Below are 18,231 nucleotides of genomic sequence, written 5' to 3' on the forward strand. Positions count from 1 at the left end.
GGTAGCCAACGCAGCGAGAATTTAAGTCTTGCTCTACCAAGGAGCCTTGCGCCGGCGCGCTGAGGAATAACCCTCGCCGGGCATGTTCGAAATCAAGAGAGGGATACAACATCTACGAACAAAATAAATCTGATTAAATTATACACTATATAATTGAGAAACTGGTGCATCGCACGCGTGTTCTGGTTGTCTCTATTCCGTATGGAGGATTATGAACATGGAGGAGAATCGCCATCGTTGGATGGCACTTAGGGACGGCACCGCTAAAAATCGGTTCCCGCGCACTCAACATCTGAGCTTGTCCTGGGGGGCGAGGGCGGCGGTATACGCTTTTAGGACTAGCGCAGATCGCTGAGGGCTTGGACGCCCGTTGAACGGGGGGCGCCTACGCTTAAACTTGCCCTAAAACGGGGGGGCTTTCTGATTTGTTTTCTGGTTAAGGGTTCAGGGCTCCGATCCTGGCGCCCTCCCCTCCAGCTTTGGTGAGAGGATCAACTGGATCAACCTCTAGCGCAGCCTAACTATTTAGTGAGCGCCGTTCCCACCTCCAACCCCCCGAAAATTTTCCTTCCCTATTATTTTCGCCTTTCTTTCCCTTCCCGCCCACTCCCGGCCCAACCATCGCCGAACATCCCAAAATTAATATCGATAAATAATATAATTTCATCTCGTTTCTTACTTGATACTTACTTGATACTTATCATTTTGACCAAATCGGCCTTAGTTACCCCGTTGCCCCCCATGTCTGGAGCGGCGCCTAAGCCTGACCAGTCCAGCAAGGACAGCACTGCCATCGTGACAGTCAACATCGACGACTTCACGAGAACACGCGACAGTGTGAGTATCACAGGAACCTAAATCTCCCTGCTCTTTTTTTCTTCCTTTTGCGCAAAGCTGTTTCCATCAGATCGTATCGCATTTCCTCCTAGAAACACTGGAGTATATGTGTCGCGTCGCATGGCGCTTGGATGTTTTGATTTTGTCGCGTCTCTGGGCGCTTTTGCTCTTCGCTTGTTTTTTTCCCACCAACGCCCCCGATTGGCCTCCCCATCAGCTTCCCTCGGAACCCCACCATCCCAGTGGCAAACCTTCTCCCCGCAGAGCTGCTGCGTAATGCCCCAAGGCACTCGCGCCCCTCGCGCCTAACTATATTGCCTCCTATCTTATACCTAATAGCCCGCCCCTAAATATATCCCCGGTCGAACTCTAACACTCCGCACAGGTCATCATTGCTCTCGCGAGCCTCCAATCCGCCGTTTCTGATCTCTCGAAAGCTTACATCAACCACGCCAACACCGTCTTGAACCGCGGACCCTCCGCCCTTGATATCGGCGGAATCACCAGCAGCCTCCTTGAAAATGGCCTTCTTAATGTCGCGCGACCCCCGAGCCCAGGCCCCGAAGGCGAGCGCAAAAAGAAGCGCAAGCGGGCTCCTCCGGATCCCAACGCGCCCAAGCGCGCGCTAACTCCGTACTTCCTCTACATGCACCACAACCGCCAGAAGATCGCGGATGAACTAGGTCAGAACGCTCGGCCTAAGGAAGTCGCAGACGAAGGTACGAGGCGATGGGCTGCTATGAATGCTCAGGAAAGAGAGGTATGCTTCCACCGAAGAAAAGAAAACTTCTCTTTTTAGTGTACAAGGTAAACTGACCACTCTTCCTCTTTCCATAGGTCTGGCAAACACTCTATAAGCAAAACCTCAATGTCTATAAGGCGAAGATGAAGGCCTACAAAGCTGGTTTGGCTGTTCCAGTGGAAGATGAGGCCGTCAATGAAGCTGCAGCCGCACAGCAGCAACTGCACGAAGGAGTCCGCCAAGCTACGGAAGATCGCAGCTCTGAGGAATCCTCGTCATCAGAGGAAGAAGAGGCCACTCCAGAGCCTCCCCGCGAGCCTACTCCACCTCGCTCTTCCAAGCGACGCCGCACTCTTGATGCGAAACTACCAGCGCCTGTCGCTTCTCCACCGAAACCGTCGCCGCCCAAGAAGCCTTCACCTGAGAAAAAGAAAAGGGGAAAGGCTGCAGCAGAGGAGAAGCCAAAGCGTGCCCAACCTGCAGTTGCTGAGACACCAAAGAGTGAGAAGAAGACTCGTAAGAAGCGCAAGAGTGAAGCTGCTGCAGCGGAGTAAATTTGCCAAAACCTTTGAGGATTAATCGTATCGAATGTGTATGTTTAGCAGAATGGAGTCTGGCTCACTTTGTCTCTGCAATTTTCACAATTTGTTCAGGGTTTCGTCTACATTCGACGTTATTGTTTGCTCTGCAATGGATCTTTTCGCGTGCATCAAACTTGAGCTGCTGGAGAACAGTCCACTTGACAAGGCAAACGCTCATATGTTTCATGGTTGTCTTTTTTTTTTTTTTTTTTTTTTTTTTTTGGCTCCCACGGATTCATAATTGTACTTTTTTTGAGCCAGCTTTAGGCCTTCCTGTCTTATCGATATTTGAATGTAAAAGTGGATTTGTATTCCGAAAGGCCATCTTGACTATGTAATACGCTTCATCATTCACACCATCGAGTGTTGATCCGCCGGCAAGGCCCGCTTCGGGTACCGGGACCATGCGCGAGATCGTTAGCAAACACCAAGCCACGTAACTTCATGAATCAAGGATCCTAGGCTAAGTTTGCGAGCTACGGGTATAACCGCATGGATACTGTGGAGCTACGGCGATAAGGTAGTATGGATGGGTGACCCTTTGCAGCCAACGGAGGGCGACCATTATAACTAGTGGGTGCTATCTCCAAAGACACGTTCCCGGTGGGCTAGAATGAGCAGGTTGCCCGATAAACTTGTATCCCAAAGGCCGATGCGCATACATAGATATAGCCACTGCTGTTGTGAAACATCCTTACCCCGTCTCCCTATCCGAGATGGATGTATGTACACATATACAACTGGACACTCCTTGACCTAGCGTAATTGACGAAGCACAGAAGTCAAAACCTTGCTTTGGCCTGCTGCCCGGAATGGATGATGGGATTGATGGGCCTGGAAGTTAAACCCGACCAACCACCCCCGCCTGCCTGCAACTTAAATCTCGGACTACATAAAGCCCGCCCTTCGGCAGAACCATTTTGACATTAATCATTATTGCTCTTACTTCCGGTTCGCAGCGTACAGTTAAGAAGAGCAAGGTAAGTATTGAGGTTAAATTCACAGCGCATTGAAGCTGCCCGCTTTTCTCCGCGTGATAGGCTCACTCCATCCTTGACTAGCACGATACGCCGCCAAGGTGGCCTCAGTCGACTAGCAATGCAGCTCGTGCCGCGAGAGGTAGGCGATTCGCCAGCCCTACGTGCCTTGACTCCTCACTGCTTGAATCGTTCAGCCAGTTACAGATGGAATTGGGTGGATAGCTCTTGTAAAACAAACTCGACATGATTTTCTTTTTCTCTTCCTGATCGCCCTATTGTCTACGGAGTACTGTATGAGGATTGAAGGGGTATTGGTGAATCCGACGCTGATGGCTGCTGCAAGTAGATCGATAAACTGACCATCTCTAATCTGGGATTTCTGGCCCAGCGGAGATTGGCCCGGGGAGTGAGGTTGAATCATGCAGAAGCGACTGTAAGTTGAACAAAAAAGCTTGGTGTTCTTGTCATGGCTTGGTTTTTCAACGATTCTAACATGGGTGTTCTAGGCGTTGATCGCATCCAATCTCCAAGAGGTACGTGGGGGTTGCGAGTCAGTTAGTCAAGTTATGCATTTTACAGGCACCGCGTCAAGGCTTCTTTAGAATGGATGTTTCTCGGAGTAGAACTTCCAACTAACATCGCACTGGCAGCTTATTCGAGATGGCAACAATTCGGTGGCAGATCTCATGACGATCGGCAAGGAGATGCTTGGACGTCGACATGTCCTACCCTCTGTCGTGGCCACCTTGAAACAAGTTCAAGTTGAAGGAACTTTTCCCACTGGGACGAACCTGATCACCGTGGTCAATCCCGTTTGTTCGGATGATGGCGACCTGGAGAAAGCCCTCTACGGAAGCTTTTTGCCTGTGCCGCCGAAAGAAACGTTCCCGGATCCTGATCCGGATGACTATCAGCCAGAGAAGATGCCTGGCGCTGTGATACCCCTCAAAACGAGCAAGAAAATTGAGCTCAATGCCGGGAGAAATAGAATTATGCTTAAAGTGACAAGTCGAGGAGACCGGCCCATTCAGGTGAGTATGTAAAGCACTTCTAGTGGGCTTTCGTTCTTTTGAATGCTATGATGCCTTGCTTAGCTGCCTCCGTCGATAAGAATTAACGCTTACAGCCATTAGGTTGGTTCACACTATCATTTTATAGAGGTGAATCCACAATTGGACTTCGACCGTGCGAAGGCGTACGGATATCGCCTTGACATCCCAGCTGGGACGTCTATCCGCTTTGAACCCGGTGCTACCAAGGCAATCCCGCTCGTCGAAATTGGCGGCAAGAGAATCATTCGAGGGGGCAACCACATCGCCGTTGGGCAGGTGGATTTCCGAAGAGTTGATGAAATCATCATGCGTCTGCAAAAAGCTGGATTTGCGTATACTCCGGAGCCTAAACAGGATGCTCATTTGATCGAGCCATTTTCAATGACGCGGGAAGCATATGCTCGCATGTTTGGTCCTACCACTGGAGATGTAGTCAAGCTAGGAACCACAGATTTGTGGATTAAAGTCGAAAAGGACCTGACCTACTACGGTGACGAATGTTCATTCGGTGGTGGCAAGACCATAAGAGACGGGATGGGGCAAGCTACAGGAAGGCATTCCGTGGATGTCCTGGATACAGTCCTGGTGAACGCGCTAATTGTCGATTGGACGGGTATTTACAAGGCTGATATTGGACTAAAAGATGGAATGATCTGCGGAATCGGCAAAGCTGGAAACCCAGACGTGATGGATGGTGTCACCCCCAATATGATAGTTGGCTCTTCGACAGATGTTATCGCATGTGAAGGAAAAATTGTCACTGCAGGAGGAATTGACACACACGTCCATTTTATATGCCCACAGCAGGTCGAGGAAGCCCTCGCCTCCGGAGTCACGACTCTTCTCGGTGGCGGCACCGGTCCAACTGAGGGAACAAATGCGACTACATGCACACCGGCTCCAAATCAATTCAAGACGATGATGCAGGCTTGTGATCATCTTCCAATAAACGTTGGCCTTACAGGCAAAGGTAATGACAGCGGTCTTCCATCTCTGAGGGATCAATGCCGTGCAGGAGCCGCCGGCTTGAAGGTGCATGAAGATTGGGGTGCAACGCCGGCTGTCATTGATACATGCCTCCAGGTCTGCGACGAGTTCGATATTCAATGTCTCATCCATACCGACACCCTGAACGAATCTGGCTTCGTTGAACAGACCGTCAATGCCTTTAAAAATCGAGTGATTCATACGTACCACACTGAGGGTGCTGGAGGAGGCCACGCTCCAGATATCATATCCGTCGTCGAGAAGCCAAACGTCCTGCCCAGCAGTACGAATCCCACTCGTCCGTATACGGTAAATACTTTAGATGAACATCTGGACATGGTAATGGTCTGCCATCATTTGTCCAAAGATATTCCTGAAGACGTGGCTTTTGCGGAAAGCCGGATCCGATCCGAGACAATTGCTGCAGAAGACGTTCTTCATGACACGGGAGCCATCAGCATGCTATCCTCGGACTCTCAAGCTATGGGACGCTGTGGAGAAGTTGTTGTCCGGACATGGAACACTGCACATAAGAATAAAATGGAACGAGGGCGACTCAAGGAGGATGAAGGGACGGATTCTGATAATTTTAGGGTTAAACGGTATATCAGCAAGTACACCATCAACCCTGCCATTGCACAGGGGATGGCCTACACTATTGGGAGCGTGGAAGTTGGCAAGACCGCTGATTTGGTTCTGTGGAAATTCGCCAACTTTGGGACTAAACCGAGTATGGTCTTGAAGTCTGGAATGGCTGTCTCAGCGCAGATGGTATGATCGCCTCTATACCACTTATTTTGGTACCGGCATTCGAAGGAGAGGAATGTGCTGACATAGAGATGTCCAGGGTGATCCCAATGGCTCTATCCCCACAATCGAGCCTATTATTATGAGGCCTATGTACGCTGTAAGTGGAATGCTCATCGTAATCCATCTGATTTGGACGACGAGTTAACTAGATTCCCCGTTTTCTAAGAGTCTTAACCCTAAAGCCTCAATCATGTTCGTATCCCAAGCATCCATCAAGCTTGGTATCATCGACAGTTACCACCTGAAGAAGCGGATCGAGCCAGTGAAGAATTGTCGGAATATAAGCAAGAGAGATATGAAATTTAATGATATTATGCCCAAAATGAGAGTCGATCCGGAGAGCTATGTAAGTGTCATATATGTTCTTTATGTTCCACCTTTCTAAAGACACCTTTGTTGTAAAGGCTGACTGTCGTATTGCCTAGGTTGTCGAGGCTGACGGGGAAGAGTGTACCGCTGAGCCAGTGTCAGAGTTGCCTTTAACACAAGACTATTTCGTTTACTGAAAATTGGTGGAGACCATAGAACGTCTCCACAGATTAGTCGTGGAAAAGTAATGCTCATGGCGATAGTATCCTTCTGTACCTCTTTTGATGAATATTAGTACATTTTATTGCATATCTATTCCTTTGGTCCTGTGCGTCTCCACGTGAGCATCCCTTTTTGCTAATCCCCAACGCCCTACAGAGATGGACCATTGACTTATCTGAAATTCTAAATTCGCAATAAGCTCTCCCAGAAAAACAGTAAGATCACGCGCCCGGAACTCCTTGCTCCCAAAAAAAAAAAGGAATACAACTATTTAAAGCTCTTCATCCATCACAGTATGGTTATTGCCTGCCGAAATGAGCGAGTAGAGAGTCGACCACGTCTCGTGCTTGGCCGCACGATACGCAGAGATCCTTGAATGCATACGTCTTAGCATGGACGCCTTGCGGTCCTGACAACTAGGTGGGAGGGTTGTGGCTTGGGCCGGATCGATTTCGTTGTCTTTGTTATCGTCATCTGAGGCCATTTCAATAATATCTTGAGGATCAAATGCTGATGGCGAGATTGATAGGGGGCTGCTGGGAGGATAGTTATCTCCGGTGTCTTCATAGTCGGATAAGAGTTGAAGCTGTGTGTCTGGGTCTGATGCAGCATGCTCTAGATTCTCTTCGGGGATTGCGAAGGAGGAATGCTGGAGGTTTGAACTAGCATATTGTGGCGAGAATAGTCCTTGTGGCTGCGATTGAGCCTGCGAGTCCGTGAACGATGATCCGAGGAAGAAATCAATTTCGTTATTAAGGGCCTTTTGTTCCAAAGCCTGTCTGATAGCTTGGATTCTGATGCCAGGCGACGTTGACAACTCGTCTGGCTGTGATAGAGAAAGATTACTTGTGATTTGTGATGGGAAAGAGAATGACAAGTCCGTGTCGGCTGTCGCAAAATCCAAATGCTTAGTAGGCTGTCCTTTTTCGGGTTGTGAATTTTGCCCTTCTGAATCTGAACTGAGAACAATCACGGGATACTCAAGTGCTTGTGGAGATTTGGGGGATGATGCTGCTTGAGGGAAGCTTGCGTCAATATTCGACCGCTGGGTCGATGCAGCGGCCGAGGACGCATCACTGTTGCGGCGTACTTTCTTTCGTGGCCGAGATTCATCCTGTTTCACTATAGCTCTCATCTCAGCGTCATGAGCAAATATAGAACCTAAGCATAAATGACTGAAGAGATTTTCCATGGAAACCGACTCGGTCCAGCTTCCTGCGTCGACGGTACAGGGGTAGACATCCTTTGGTCGAAAAGCACTGACCAGGGAGCAAAGCTCGTCGTAAGAGGAGTGGCGGGAGTACGGGAATCTCTATCATGATATTAGCGCTGAACGCCAATTGCAAGAAGCCACGAACACAAGGATCTGACGTACTATGGTATTTGGCAAATGATTGGCTCTGGGCTGACTTTGGCCTGGAAGCATGCTGCTTTTTGATCCTTGACAGAGCATCGCCACGAGGTTTTTGAGGGTCATCCCGTCCTCTTCCTTGACGCAGAATGGTTCTAGCGACAACGACTTTGAGTTGGATTCATATGCCTTTGTGGCAGCATCTACAATCATCTGGCGCTTTTCGGAGTCCTGGATATACTCAGAGCACAAGCTGACGAACCGTTCGACAACAGATGCGTCAGGAAACTGAAGATCATGACCCTGCGTTAGGTCACCAACACCGCCACCGGCGCCTAATTCTAGTACGTCTAACCCTCCCTGGGTACGGGTAACAATTGGAGTTATGTATACCGAAGGCCGTGAGGAAATCGTGGAACAGACAACTCCAGGTTCGCAACTATGTATCCTGACCGACTTTATATCAATCTGGTCCGTTAAACAGCCGGAGATCCGTGAATTCCCCAAAGTAAAGCCGCATAAATATGGAGCCTCGTCGACAGCCAACTCGCAACTAGTAGGTAGCGCAAGTGATTGATAAAGTTTCAACTGATATTGATCAACATGAATCTGTTAAGCGTTAGCGGAATCAGTCTAGAAGGTATGAGAGATAGTTTTCGTTACCTTTGTGTTGAGTGCAGCCGAGAGAGCTATCCAAACATCCTCGTATCCAAATGTCCAATTGCGGAAGTAGAATATGGTGTCTTCAGGGTAGGCTTTGACTTTGTGGAGTAATTCCTTAATTCCTTCTGCCTTGGAGGGGAAAGCAGAGTAAATATCCGATTTTATGGCAAAAGTCGTATCTAGGTAGATCCTGTCTAGCCGACAGTCCCCCAGTGTATAGGGGATAAGAATAGGGTTTCTAATAAGGCTCTCAACCCACCAAGGCTCAGCTGGTCTGGGTAAGCGGCTGCGCCAATAGCGGGGACTCAGAAGAGCTGGAAACTTGATTACCTCTGACATCGCCGGTATAAAGAATTGCTTTGCCATTTCCTTCAATGAGGAACATAACAGCACCTGGGCAATGGTTTGCATTGAACAGGGTAACCCGGATGGTGCTTCCCGGTGTCAACTCAATTTCTGTCGGTACATGTAACGGTATGGGTCTCTGGTACAAGAAAAAGTGAGCGCTGGTGTATGGCCGGAAGCAATACACGGTGGCTATACCAGAAGCTTTGCCAGGTGCTTATACTCTTGCTTCCTTGTCTCCAGAATGCCTTTGGCAAAGTTCATCCTATGGGGGTACTTTTCAATACATAGAAGAATCTAGGACATCCTAAGCATGCTCTTGGACGGACAAAGGTCTATCGAACAAGTTTACCTTTCTTGTGGCTGCAGAGCAATAAACGAAAGGTGACCTCAAGGACTCCAGGCCCTGGAGATGGTCACTGTGAACATGGCTGAGAAAACAGGCCTGGGGCGGAGGCCTATCGGGGTTCTTTCGAAAATAGTCAACTGTTTTCCGATTAATACCCGTTTACCTATTCCAGCTTTCGGAGGGTTTTTGTACTTCGGATCAGAGGAAACTCTGGGAATAGTCAGTAACACAGAGATTCTTAGGTTCAAGGTTCAGGGGTTGACGGACCTTCGACGATCCCATTGAAGGTCGACATTATGCTCACCGTCGAAGTATCTCGTCAGAAAGCCGTGGGGGTTTTACATGACCTTAAACTGAACTCAGCAAACGAAGGCTGTGGTTCGGGGATAACTTGGAAGGTCTTCAGGGGAAGCTCTTGACTGAAAGCTTAACCAGTTAGTTACTTATATGCACCAACTGACAGAAGCACGGTGGTCAGCAGCAAACGCTTCGTCGCCTCGCAGTGGCTCTAGCACCAAGCACCCCCATCCTCTTCAAGCAGCTTTCCATCTCCATTCCCAGCTTCTGATGGAGTTGATCCGCCGGCCCCGAACCTCGTAATCCACGTGACCGTCAGCGTAGAATACTTAGGCAACAGCGGATCCATGGTTGAGCCATTGTTTCAATTAGAGAAGACATTTTCCCGACAGTTCCACCTGCAATGTTGCCGTATGGATTCAGTATCTAGTGACAAGCAATTATATATTTTCAAATCCATATAGAAAATCAGGAAACATATATAAATTAAGGAAATGTATACAGAAAAGGAAGCATGTTCAGAGCTCAACAGTTCCGGTCATGGACTCTGTATTCAATTTAGAAATGTGTAGGCATCTACTCCGTATTAATTGTGAGAAATGTATCTGTGAATCAACTATATAGGAATATACTCAAAATCAGAAATGTATTGGTAAAGTAAATATATCTCTGCAGCCACTGTCTTTGCATTTGGGATCTAGATACTATATACATTGTGCTCTTCCTCCCACTCTCTGCCATCCGCCATCTGCCAGCTACTATCTCTCATGAAATCTTCCAAGTGCAATGGAGAGATGTTGTTGCAGCGCAAAATGGGGCTAAGTCTAAAGAAGAAATAAATCTGGAACCTGTACTCCGTACTCCGTACAGAGTAATTAATTTTTATTGCAGATTTGAGAGTTTTTGAGCCTTGAATTCCTGTGGCTCACTTATTGCTGGAGCTTGTTGCATTGGGTGGTGTTAATCTAACTCGCACCTCACTCACACGACCCACATTGATTAGCGGATCTCTTGAATCCAAGCTTGGTGAATGACAAGCATATTCCTCCTCTACCAGGTTTAGATCTGACTTGAATACTTAGTTAGTTGGTTGTGACAAAAATGGGGGTTTCCTCTTCTGGATTAATGTCAATTTCTCATGGCTCTACTCCGTACAGGTAGATAGTCAATATAGGATATGGTAATCCAAAAGACACTTTTACACTTTCATACTTTTTATAGTTATATGAAAGGGCCATATGGTCTACGCTGCCCACGGCGGAGGTCGAAGTGACTGCCTCTTCTCTTCCCGCGGGACCTACACAGCGTGCCCCGTACAAGTGCCGTATCTGCAACTCAACACTTGGCGCAGGAATGGCAGTTCAGACTAATACATTGTTGAGTGATGGCAAGAAGAAACATCGACGGGATAGTTGTTTGGTTGCAAGTAGTTGAGGCTTTTGGCAAGGTAAACGACGGATCATTCAGTGGCTATTAACTTGCATCTCTACTCTCTAACAGAGCGATATCTATTTTGCGCCAGCATCATCCATTGATTCTAGAAAATGGTGCGTCTGTCATTCTTATAGTCTTCTTCTAATAGATGGGTAAATGGCTAATAGCAGAATTACGTTAAATCATTGAATTCATGGCCAGCGGTTCTGAGTATACTATCTCGCCTTATAATTCCATAACATATAAGAAACTCCTAGTAGTCCGCCCACGAAAATGGTATCATTACCATGTCATACACTTTGTGTAATAGTATAATATTACTGTTTCGGGCCTCTCAAGGCAAGGTGTTCAGTTGGCTGGGGCTCTTTGCTTGGCTGAGGTTTTGTCGGTTGATTGAAGCAGCTTGGTTGACTGAGGTCGAGGAGGGCTTAGAATCCATTCCATAACCGTATACACTGTATTCTTGTCGTAATTATCCCTGGAGAGACCATAAATGGCTCTCAGGGTGAAGATAAGTTTTGGGAGCTTCTCTGACGGATTGCAGGTTGCTTGAACTACGCGTACTTTTCCAACAGTAAAAGTCACGATAGTGGCCAGAGGGGGCATTAGCGTTCATACAACTCAAGAAAGAGAAGATAAACAATAATAATAAAGAAGGAGAGGGGAAAGAGAGCGAGAATAAATTTACGATCAAAAGTCCATCTTTGTATCTTGGTCTTGCGCCATGGGTCTCGGACTCGGGGAGATAGACCATCTCACTCATCTGACGATACATGATAGCAGCGGCTGCAATGAGCTCACTCTTCAGAATGTAGTCTCTGCGATCCCCTTTCTGATTTGATCAAATGGGGGTTGAGTGGTCTCGCATTGTACAGCTCCAATGATCAGGAGAGTGTTGACAGAAGTGAGATCCAAGAATGTGATGATGACCATCAACGGCAGTGCCAGCACTGATCTTCCAGAAGAGAGGATCAAGGAAGCTATAAGAAGGTCAGAAACAGGGAAGAAGAAGAAGAAGAAGAAGAAGGAAAAAGGAACCACGTTGAGTTCATTTTTACAGTTCTGGCTTTGTAATTGAAACATTCTTTTCAACCTCATGAATAGCGCTTTGTATAAAACCAACGAAGCCAAAGTCGCTACTTGGAAGCCATCGAGTTGGAGAAGATATTTTTTTGACAGCTGTGAATAGCCTCTAGAAGAGCTGGTGGTGTTGAAAAACGAATCTTCTCATCTGTGGCATCCTTGCAAAGAACCTCCAGATCGGGAGTTCTTTCCAACCAGCTAAAGATGAAGGAATCAAACGGGTATGCCCAGTACATGTCGAAGAGGTCTGCCATGAGCCATCCAACCTCCAGCGGGTTCTTGAACGGAATGTACTCAATTCTTTCCATGGTGATGATGATGATGATATTTAGTCTGAGCTCTAAGGAGAAGAAGAAAGAGAAGTTCTCCAGACGAGAAAGGCAACACGTGATGTGATAATATGAGAGCTCTCACCATAAGAAGATTTCTTGATACAAAATACATTAGTTAACTAGTAGATAGTAACTAGTTAACTACTCATTTGTTATGTAGTGGGATTACCTAACAGTAGGGAATGCCGCAGGCGACTCGCACGGTGAGATGCAGAAGGAAAAAGATCAGCCGACCATTCAACTTTCCAGCCATAACCACCGAGTAACTCCGGTCTCCGTACAGAGAGAGCAGACAGAAAACGATCAGCCACTCTAACCAAAAGAACGTAACGAGAGGCGAGAGGGGCAAACTGGGCAGCCAGAAACATTGAAGCAATCCAACGCCTGAGCTGCATTGCTGCAGGCTATTCTCGCGGAAAGGTCACGACTGGAGATATCATCACTGACCAAGTCACCCTGTCATTGACTGGAGCTCCCTGTCGCCCCACTGATTTCTCGGCGTTGCAGACAGGTGCAGGCAAAACCGGGCGGTGGTTGGCCTCTCGCTTTTCTGCGATCAGCCTCTGGAAACCTGTGCGGTTTTCTCCCGCAGCCCGGAGTCCCACGTTCGCTTTTTACATTCGACCAACATGGGTGCAATCCTGCAAGTAAAATGAGGCCACGATGATGGCCCCGAACAGGTAAGCCTTCGTGCAGAATGTATTAACGAGAAACAGCAAGGTATATTATAACATCTCTGCTTTCCAATGCGCTGTAAAATCTACAGAAGTGCTACAGTTTTGTGAAGATTGTGAAACCAAAAAGACAAGAGGTTTGATGTTTTAAAGAGTCGCATGCCAGACTGCTCACGTTAATTTTGCTTGATTAAACTCTGTCTCTCTTCTTTATTCTTGCTGCACAACTTACTTAACTATTATTTATCTCAGGGAAAGGCTGGAAAGGCATGATCCACGCCCTTCGCAGGTGATCCGTCCTACCCAGCAATCCCCTTGGAAGTGCCCGAACAGCCCTCATCAGGCGCCCGCATTGCCCCATCCTATGCAAGTGGTGGACGTGAAATAAAATCCTGTCTTTCTGTCCCTCTCTCTTCCCCCCCCCCCCTTCTTTCTCCCCTCCAGAATAAAACAGAAAGAAAATAAAAGAGGAGCCAAAACAGTTTGTTTCACCCCTTCATCTCCGCTCTACAAGGTAACAAAGTGACGGAAAATCCGGTGACTTCCTGCTCACCTCTGTCTGACCAGCTTCCAAAAAACCAGGCTCAGAAAAGCACGAATTCCACGCACCAGGGAAGTCAGATTTTTCTTCGGCCAACCACCGGGCTGCAGGCTCCGATTTCCCAGACAGAAAGTTTCCGTTTGGCTCACGAACCTTGGCTACCCTCCCTGCGTGGTCGGGCTGGTGAAACCTCCTCCCCTCGATAATACCACCCAAGGAGAAAAGTATTCCTAAAATTCACTCCGCCTGCAATAAATCTTCCAGGGCTAGCGCAGCAGTTGACCAAGGCCCGGCCGTGCGGCGGAATATCCTTTGTGGTCTTCCAATTCGCCTCCCATTAAGCCCCCAAACCCACCGACCACCTTCTTCCAGCCTTGCAGAATCACTTCTGCAAAAGGAGTCAGGAGCCGAATATCCTCCCTCCATCCTCGCTCCCTCCACACATTCACGGCCCCTCAACTCTATATTCCCCTGATATTTGGCAGGCAGACTGATCTCGGGTTTAAAATAAGAGTCCTCTTCTCGTCATAATCTTCCTTTGAGCCCGCGATAAGACGGTGACGTCAATCGCAATGCATAAACCTTCGGTTTCACAGCTCGTCTACAGTGCCCTCTACCCTAAACCTCGCCCCAACGATCCGATGAACTTCGGATCCCACATCACCAGAAACCTCGTCCCCGAAGTTCGCGCTGAAACCTCTAGATTTTACGGAACCCTCGATTGCATCGAGGCACAATACCCCGGCCTAGACTATTCGTTCCCACCACATAGAATGAGACTGGGCCGATTCTACCACCATTCGAAGCTGTTCAGGGCGTTTGACGACCTAGGGCTGACGGAAGATGAAATAGCGTCACTTTGTCGGTGGGAAGGCACAAGATCCGCTAAAGAGCGCTATGAGAGAGAGGAAAGAGTGCGTGTGAGAGACACTACGGCAGATGGTATCTTTATTTCAAGCCCGACCATCCCGCCATCAATTCTTGTTCACCGATGGAGCGAAGAAGAGAGCCTCCCAACCTTGCAGTCGGCCCCGCTGGCACATAATGTGGAACCCCACGGATCAGACTCGGTCCAAAGCGACACGACAGCTGAGGAGAGTAGCGAGGATGAGCTGGAAGAAAGCGTTGGGTTTGCCCTCAACCAGCACTTGCTCGAGGCCACAGCGGCCAGAGAGCGAGGAGCAGATGTACCCCTTGACGATGTCTGGGAGCAATGGCTCAAGGACGCAATCGAGCGTGGTAGCTACGAAGACATACTCCACACGATCAGGGAGGGCTCGGTGGATTTTTCGAGGGCATTCACATCGCCCACTTCAATTTACGGAAACAACAGTGCCGGTGCCCGCCAAGTCGGACCGCGGCTCATGCCGGCACCCAATACAGCCCTGGCCTCTGGGTTTGACGTTTCGGATCCGTCGGTTGGCCCTTCGCCAAACCCAAGATGATTCGTTTCAGGACCCCCCCGACGGGACCCTATTACTTTTATCTTTTTGTACGTTGCTTTAAAAAAGAGATTCCCTCTATTGCGAGATCACTGTTGGCTTATTTTCTTTGCATCGTCTGGCGTGGCGCTGGTGGCGGTTTTGCGGCATTATATATTATTTCTTTCTTGTGAAGAGGGCGGTTGATGAAAGATGGAGGTGGCTTCTCAACAACGGGTCCCGTTCCGATTAAGTTCGGGCTTTTCCCAAATTTTTGCAGATAGAATTTTTTTTTTCCATGCTTACTTTTTAAGGCGTTCCCCTGTGGAACCTTTGGAGCCAGGAGTGAGAGCTCGCTCGGGAGCCCAGGTGGCTGGTACCTTCGTCTCCAGCTTGCCCATCACTATGGCTCGGAGACAGCAATATAACTAATATTCTCCTAAGTTGACATCGCCTTCTGCGATGAAGAGTTGATTCTACATCAATACATTAACAATGCTAGGTAGATTAGCCAGCCTCTTCAATGCAAAGTTGTTGGCCTCCGCATACTGCGTACAGAGCACATAAATTAGGACTTCACTCTGTGTCGGGGAGCACGCGCGTGAGCGGAGGCGAAGTTTTGGCCCGCTTTTCGCTTTCGATCCAACTCGAAGCTTTTTCAGCTTCCCAAGGCTTACCACGGCCAGTCCACCCACGAACCAAAAGGCACACCCTTTTTGCCGGGGTGCTCGAGTATCAAATTTACACGAACTGAGCAATCAAGTCGAGCTGGATTGGCTGTTCCACCAGCTCGATCGTCGCCGCCCACTAACGCTCCGCTGTCGTTCCCCCACCTCCACATCCGCCGTGCGCTGTTCCCACACGAGCTCCGACAAAACTCCTCCACGGAAATTTTTGCGTAGACGCCGGTAGACCCCAGATTATACGACAGTCGCCGCGAAGCATGGAGGCTGCCGTCGGACCCAGATGGGGTCTCAAAAACCACAACTGCAGCCGGGCCGGTCGTCGACTCGTCCAAACCCTTCATAACGGGTTGCCCTCGCCCATCCACCCTGTGTAGTTGTTCTCAAGAACCGTTCTTCCTTCGTGTCCGCAGGAGTCCTTTTTCTTCTCATACCACCGCTCTTCAGCCATTTGGGCAAAGATGCTGCGTTTGTCGGTTCTTCTGGGTCTCACGGCCGCGGCCATCGCTGTCGCGCGCCTGTTGTCGATTGGCCGTCGACCCAAGAACTATCCGCCAGGGCCGCCGACCCTGCCTCTTCTTGGGAATATTCACCAGGTATGCTGTTAAGATACCGATACCTATTGTTTCTCCTCTTTGGACCACGTCGTTCTAATTGTCTTTGCCACTAGATGCCCAAACGCGATGCCCATCTTCAGTTCGCCAAATGGGCTAAAGAATACGGCCCAGTCTACAGTCTGATACTCGGTACTCAATGCTTGATCGTCTTGTCCAGTGATGAGGCGGTCAAGGCATTACTTGATAAGAAGAGTGGAATCTACTCGCACAGACAGGAAATGTATATCGGCCAGGAAGTATGTAGCGGTGGTTTGAGACTGCTGATGATGGTATGTTCTACCAATTCGATGAATTTTGCGTCAAGTGAACAAGAATACTAACAGCGAACGTTAGGGATATGGACCAAAATGGCGTGGAGTATGAAAAATCTGATATCAATGAACATGTTCTATTTACTAACCTCACGCACAGTTCCGCAAGATGGTACACGGGCTCCTCAACGTGACCACCTCCAAATCCTATGTGGTTTATCAGACGCTTGAGAACAAGCAGATGCTCTACGAGTTCCTCACCGAGCCGGACCGATTCTTGTACCATATCCGCCGGTACTCCAATGCATTGACAACTACCATGGTTTTCGGATGGCGTACCCCAACTTATGAGGATGCGAAAATGAAGCAATTGTTCGACGGTTTCTCTGAATTTGCTGAGATCAACCAGACTGGAGCTGCGGCCCTGATTGACTTCTTCCCTTGGCTCAGAAACCTACCAGACTTCCTCCTACCTCTCCACAAGAAGGCTAAGGACCTCCATAAACACGAGAAGGCTCTCTATTTGGGACACTGGCTCAAGGCAAAGGATGACATCCGAAGAGGAACAATCAAACCGTGCTTCTGCGTTGGTATGGCCGAAGCACAGAAGTCTGAAGGTTTCGATGACGACCAGGCTGCCTATATTTCCGGTACCCTCTTGGAGGCTGGTTCCGACACCACTTCTAGCACACTGTACGCTTTCGTGCAAGCTATGCTCTTGTATCCTGAGATCCAACGCCGGGCGCAAAAAGAAATCGATGAAGTTGTCGGAGCCGACCGCATGCCAAACATGGATGATCAGGATAGCCTGCAATACATTCGCGCCATCATGAAAGAGACCCTCCGCTGGATGCCCACCACCATTCTCGGTGCCGTGCCGCACGCCGTTACTCAGGATGATCACTACATGGGCTACCTCATCCCCAAGGGAGCCGGTGTCATGAACAACGTCTGGGGTATTCACCACGACGAAAAACGCCACCCCAGCCCTCGCGTCTTCAATCCAGAGCGCTACATCAACGATCACCAGAGCCTTGGCGAATCCGCCGCCAACCCTGACGGCACCAAGCGTGATCAATTCACCTTCGGCGCTGGTCGCCGTATCTGCCCTGGTATTCACGTCGCTGAGCGCAGTCTATTCCTTGGCATGTCCCGAATCCTTTGGGCTTTCAACATCGAGCCCGCTTCTGACTCCCAGGGCCGCCCGATTATTCCAGACCCGGATCGTTTGACCCAGGGTTTCGTGTGTATGCCCGAGGAGTTCCCTGCAAAGATCACCCCGAGATCCAAGGCCAGAGCGGACTTTGTGACTCGTGAGTGGAAGGAGGCAGAGAAGGCCTGCTTGGACCCCCAGTCCAAGCAGTGGCTCTTGCATCCTCTCGAGTAGAGAGGATTATTATGGCTGAAGGCTTTGTCGGTGCCTTTTTCCCCTCAAACTTAACCCCGGATGTATTACTGTCGGAGAGAAGATTACGCTTCTTGTTGCGTACCTCCGAGAAATAGTTTTACACGGACTACGACGTCGTATATGACTCCTTGAGCATTGTATATTAGCACTATGAACCTCATGATAGATCTCCTTTTAGATCTCCCTAATATTAAGGTGAGACTTGGGAGCTTATTTACACTCAGAAATTGATCCTTAGCTTGTTAGCTTAACCGGCTTTGAT

At 48.8% G+C, this 18,231-nt stretch overlaps 5 protein-coding genes across 6 annotated transcripts; 4 read left to right on the forward strand and 1 right to left on the reverse strand.

The window, feature by feature from the left end:
- Positions 1 to 608: 608 nt before the first annotated feature.
- On the forward strand, positions 609 to 2,371 carry CIMG_04934 (uncharacterized protein). Its single transcript, XM_001245492.2, has 3 exons — positions 609 to 837; positions 1,223 to 1,597; positions 1,675 to 2,371. Exons 1-3 carry the CDS (start codon positions 742 to 744, stop codon positions 2,131 to 2,133), a joined length of 930 nt encoding a protein of 309 aa, XP_001245493.1. The 5' UTR covers positions 609 to 741; the 3' UTR covers positions 2,134 to 2,371.
- Positions 2,372 to 3,096: 725 nt separating this feature from the next.
- CIMG_04935 lies at positions 3,097 to 6,967 on the forward strand. Of its 2 annotated transcripts, XM_004446066.1 has the most exons (9): positions 3,097 to 3,140; positions 3,222 to 3,279; positions 3,487 to 3,573; positions 3,647 to 3,673; positions 3,791 to 4,171; positions 4,274 to 5,950; positions 6,027 to 6,086; positions 6,156 to 6,335; positions 6,415 to 6,967. In XM_004446066.1, exons 2-9 carry the CDS (start codon positions 3,259 to 3,261, stop codon positions 6,493 to 6,495), a joined length of 2,514 nt encoding a protein of 837 aa, XP_004446123.1. In that variant the 5' UTR covers positions 3,097 to 3,140; positions 3,222 to 3,258; the 3' UTR covers positions 6,496 to 6,967. The 2 variants fall into 2 exon arrangements, with proteins under 2 accessions (XP_004446123.1, XP_004446124.1); XM_004446067.1 differs by having other exon boundaries at positions 3,117 to 3,140; positions 3,222 to 3,367; positions 3,484 to 3,573; positions 3,647 to 4,171.
- Positions 6,549 to 9,523, reverse strand: CIMG_04936 (DNA repair protein; the record flags this gene model as incomplete). The annotated part of the gene is made up of 8 exons (XM_001245494.2): positions 6,549 to 7,832; positions 7,896 to 8,480; positions 8,535 to 8,803; positions 8,865 to 9,018; positions 9,078 to 9,176; positions 9,232 to 9,365; positions 9,421 to 9,438; positions 9,496 to 9,523. 8 exons carry the CDS (start codon positions 9,521 to 9,523, stop codon positions 6,792 to 6,794), a joined length of 2,328 nt encoding a protein of 775 aa, XP_001245495.2. The 3' UTR covers positions 6,549 to 6,791.
- A 4,638-nt stretch (positions 9,524 to 14,161) lies between these two features.
- On the forward strand, positions 14,162 to 15,034 carry CIMG_04938 (uncharacterized protein; the record flags this gene model as incomplete). The annotated part of the gene is made up of 1 exon (XM_001245496.1): positions 14,162 to 15,034. The coding sequence occupies one exon, from the start codon at positions 14,162 to 14,164 to the stop codon at positions 15,032 to 15,034; it is 873 nt and encodes a 290-aa protein (XP_001245497.1).
- An 862-nt stretch (positions 15,035 to 15,896) lies between these two features.
- On the forward strand, positions 15,897 to 18,225 carry CIMG_04939 (cytochrome P450). Its single transcript, XM_001245497.2, has 4 exons — positions 15,897 to 16,289; positions 16,364 to 16,579; positions 16,644 to 16,667; positions 16,722 to 18,225. The coding sequence occupies exons 1-4, from the start codon at positions 16,155 to 16,157 to the stop codon at positions 17,946 to 17,948; spliced, it is 1,602 nt and encodes a 533-aa protein (XP_001245498.2). The 5' UTR covers positions 15,897 to 16,154; the 3' UTR covers positions 17,949 to 18,225.
- The last annotated feature ends 6 nt before the right edge of the window (positions 18,226 to 18,231 follow it).

This window comes from Coccidioides immitis, assembly GCF_000149335.2.
Source record: "Coccidioides immitis RS genomic scaffold supercont3.4, whole genome shotgun sequence".
Taxonomy (NCBI): domain Eukaryota; kingdom Fungi; phylum Ascomycota; class Eurotiomycetes; order Onygenales; family Onygenaceae; genus Coccidioides; species Coccidioides immitis.

Excerpts from the sequence above, each read along its gene's own strand:
- CIMG_04934 (XM_001245492.2), top strand. The coding sequence starts at position 742 with ATGTCTGGAGCGGCGCCTAAGCCTGACCAGTCCAGCAAGGACAGCACT. Across the intron at positions 838-1,222 it reads TCACGAGAACACGCGACAGT|GTCATCATTGCTCTCGCGAG; the intron begins GTGAGTATCACA and ends CACTCCGCACAG. Across the intron at positions 1,598-1,674 it reads TGAATGCTCAGGAAAGAGAG|GTCTGGCAAACACTCTATAA; the intron begins GTATGCTTCCAC and ends CTCTTTCCATAG.
- CIMG_04935 (XM_004446066.1), top strand. The coding sequence starts at position 3,259 with ATGCAGCTCGTGCCGCGAGAG. Across the intron at positions 3,674-3,790 it reads TCGCATCCAATCTCCAAGAG|CTTATTCGAGATGGCAACAA; the intron begins GTACGTGGGGGT and ends TCGCACTGGCAG. Across the intron at positions 6,087-6,155 it reads TTATGAGGCCTATGTACGCT|AGTCTTAACCCTAAAGCCTC; the intron begins GTAAGTGGAATG and ends CCGTTTTCTAAG.
- CIMG_04939 (XM_001245497.2), top strand. The coding sequence starts at position 16,155 with ATGCTGCGTTTGTCGGTTCTTCTGGGTCTCACGGCCGCGGCCATCGCT. Across the intron at positions 16,290-16,363 it reads TTCTTGGGAATATTCACCAG|ATGCCCAAACGCGATGCCCA; the intron begins GTATGCTGTTAA and ends CTTTGCCACTAG. Across the intron at positions 16,668-16,721 it reads ATGGACCAAAATGGCGTGGA|TTCCGCAAGATGGTACACGG; the intron begins GTATGAAAAATC and ends CCTCACGCACAG.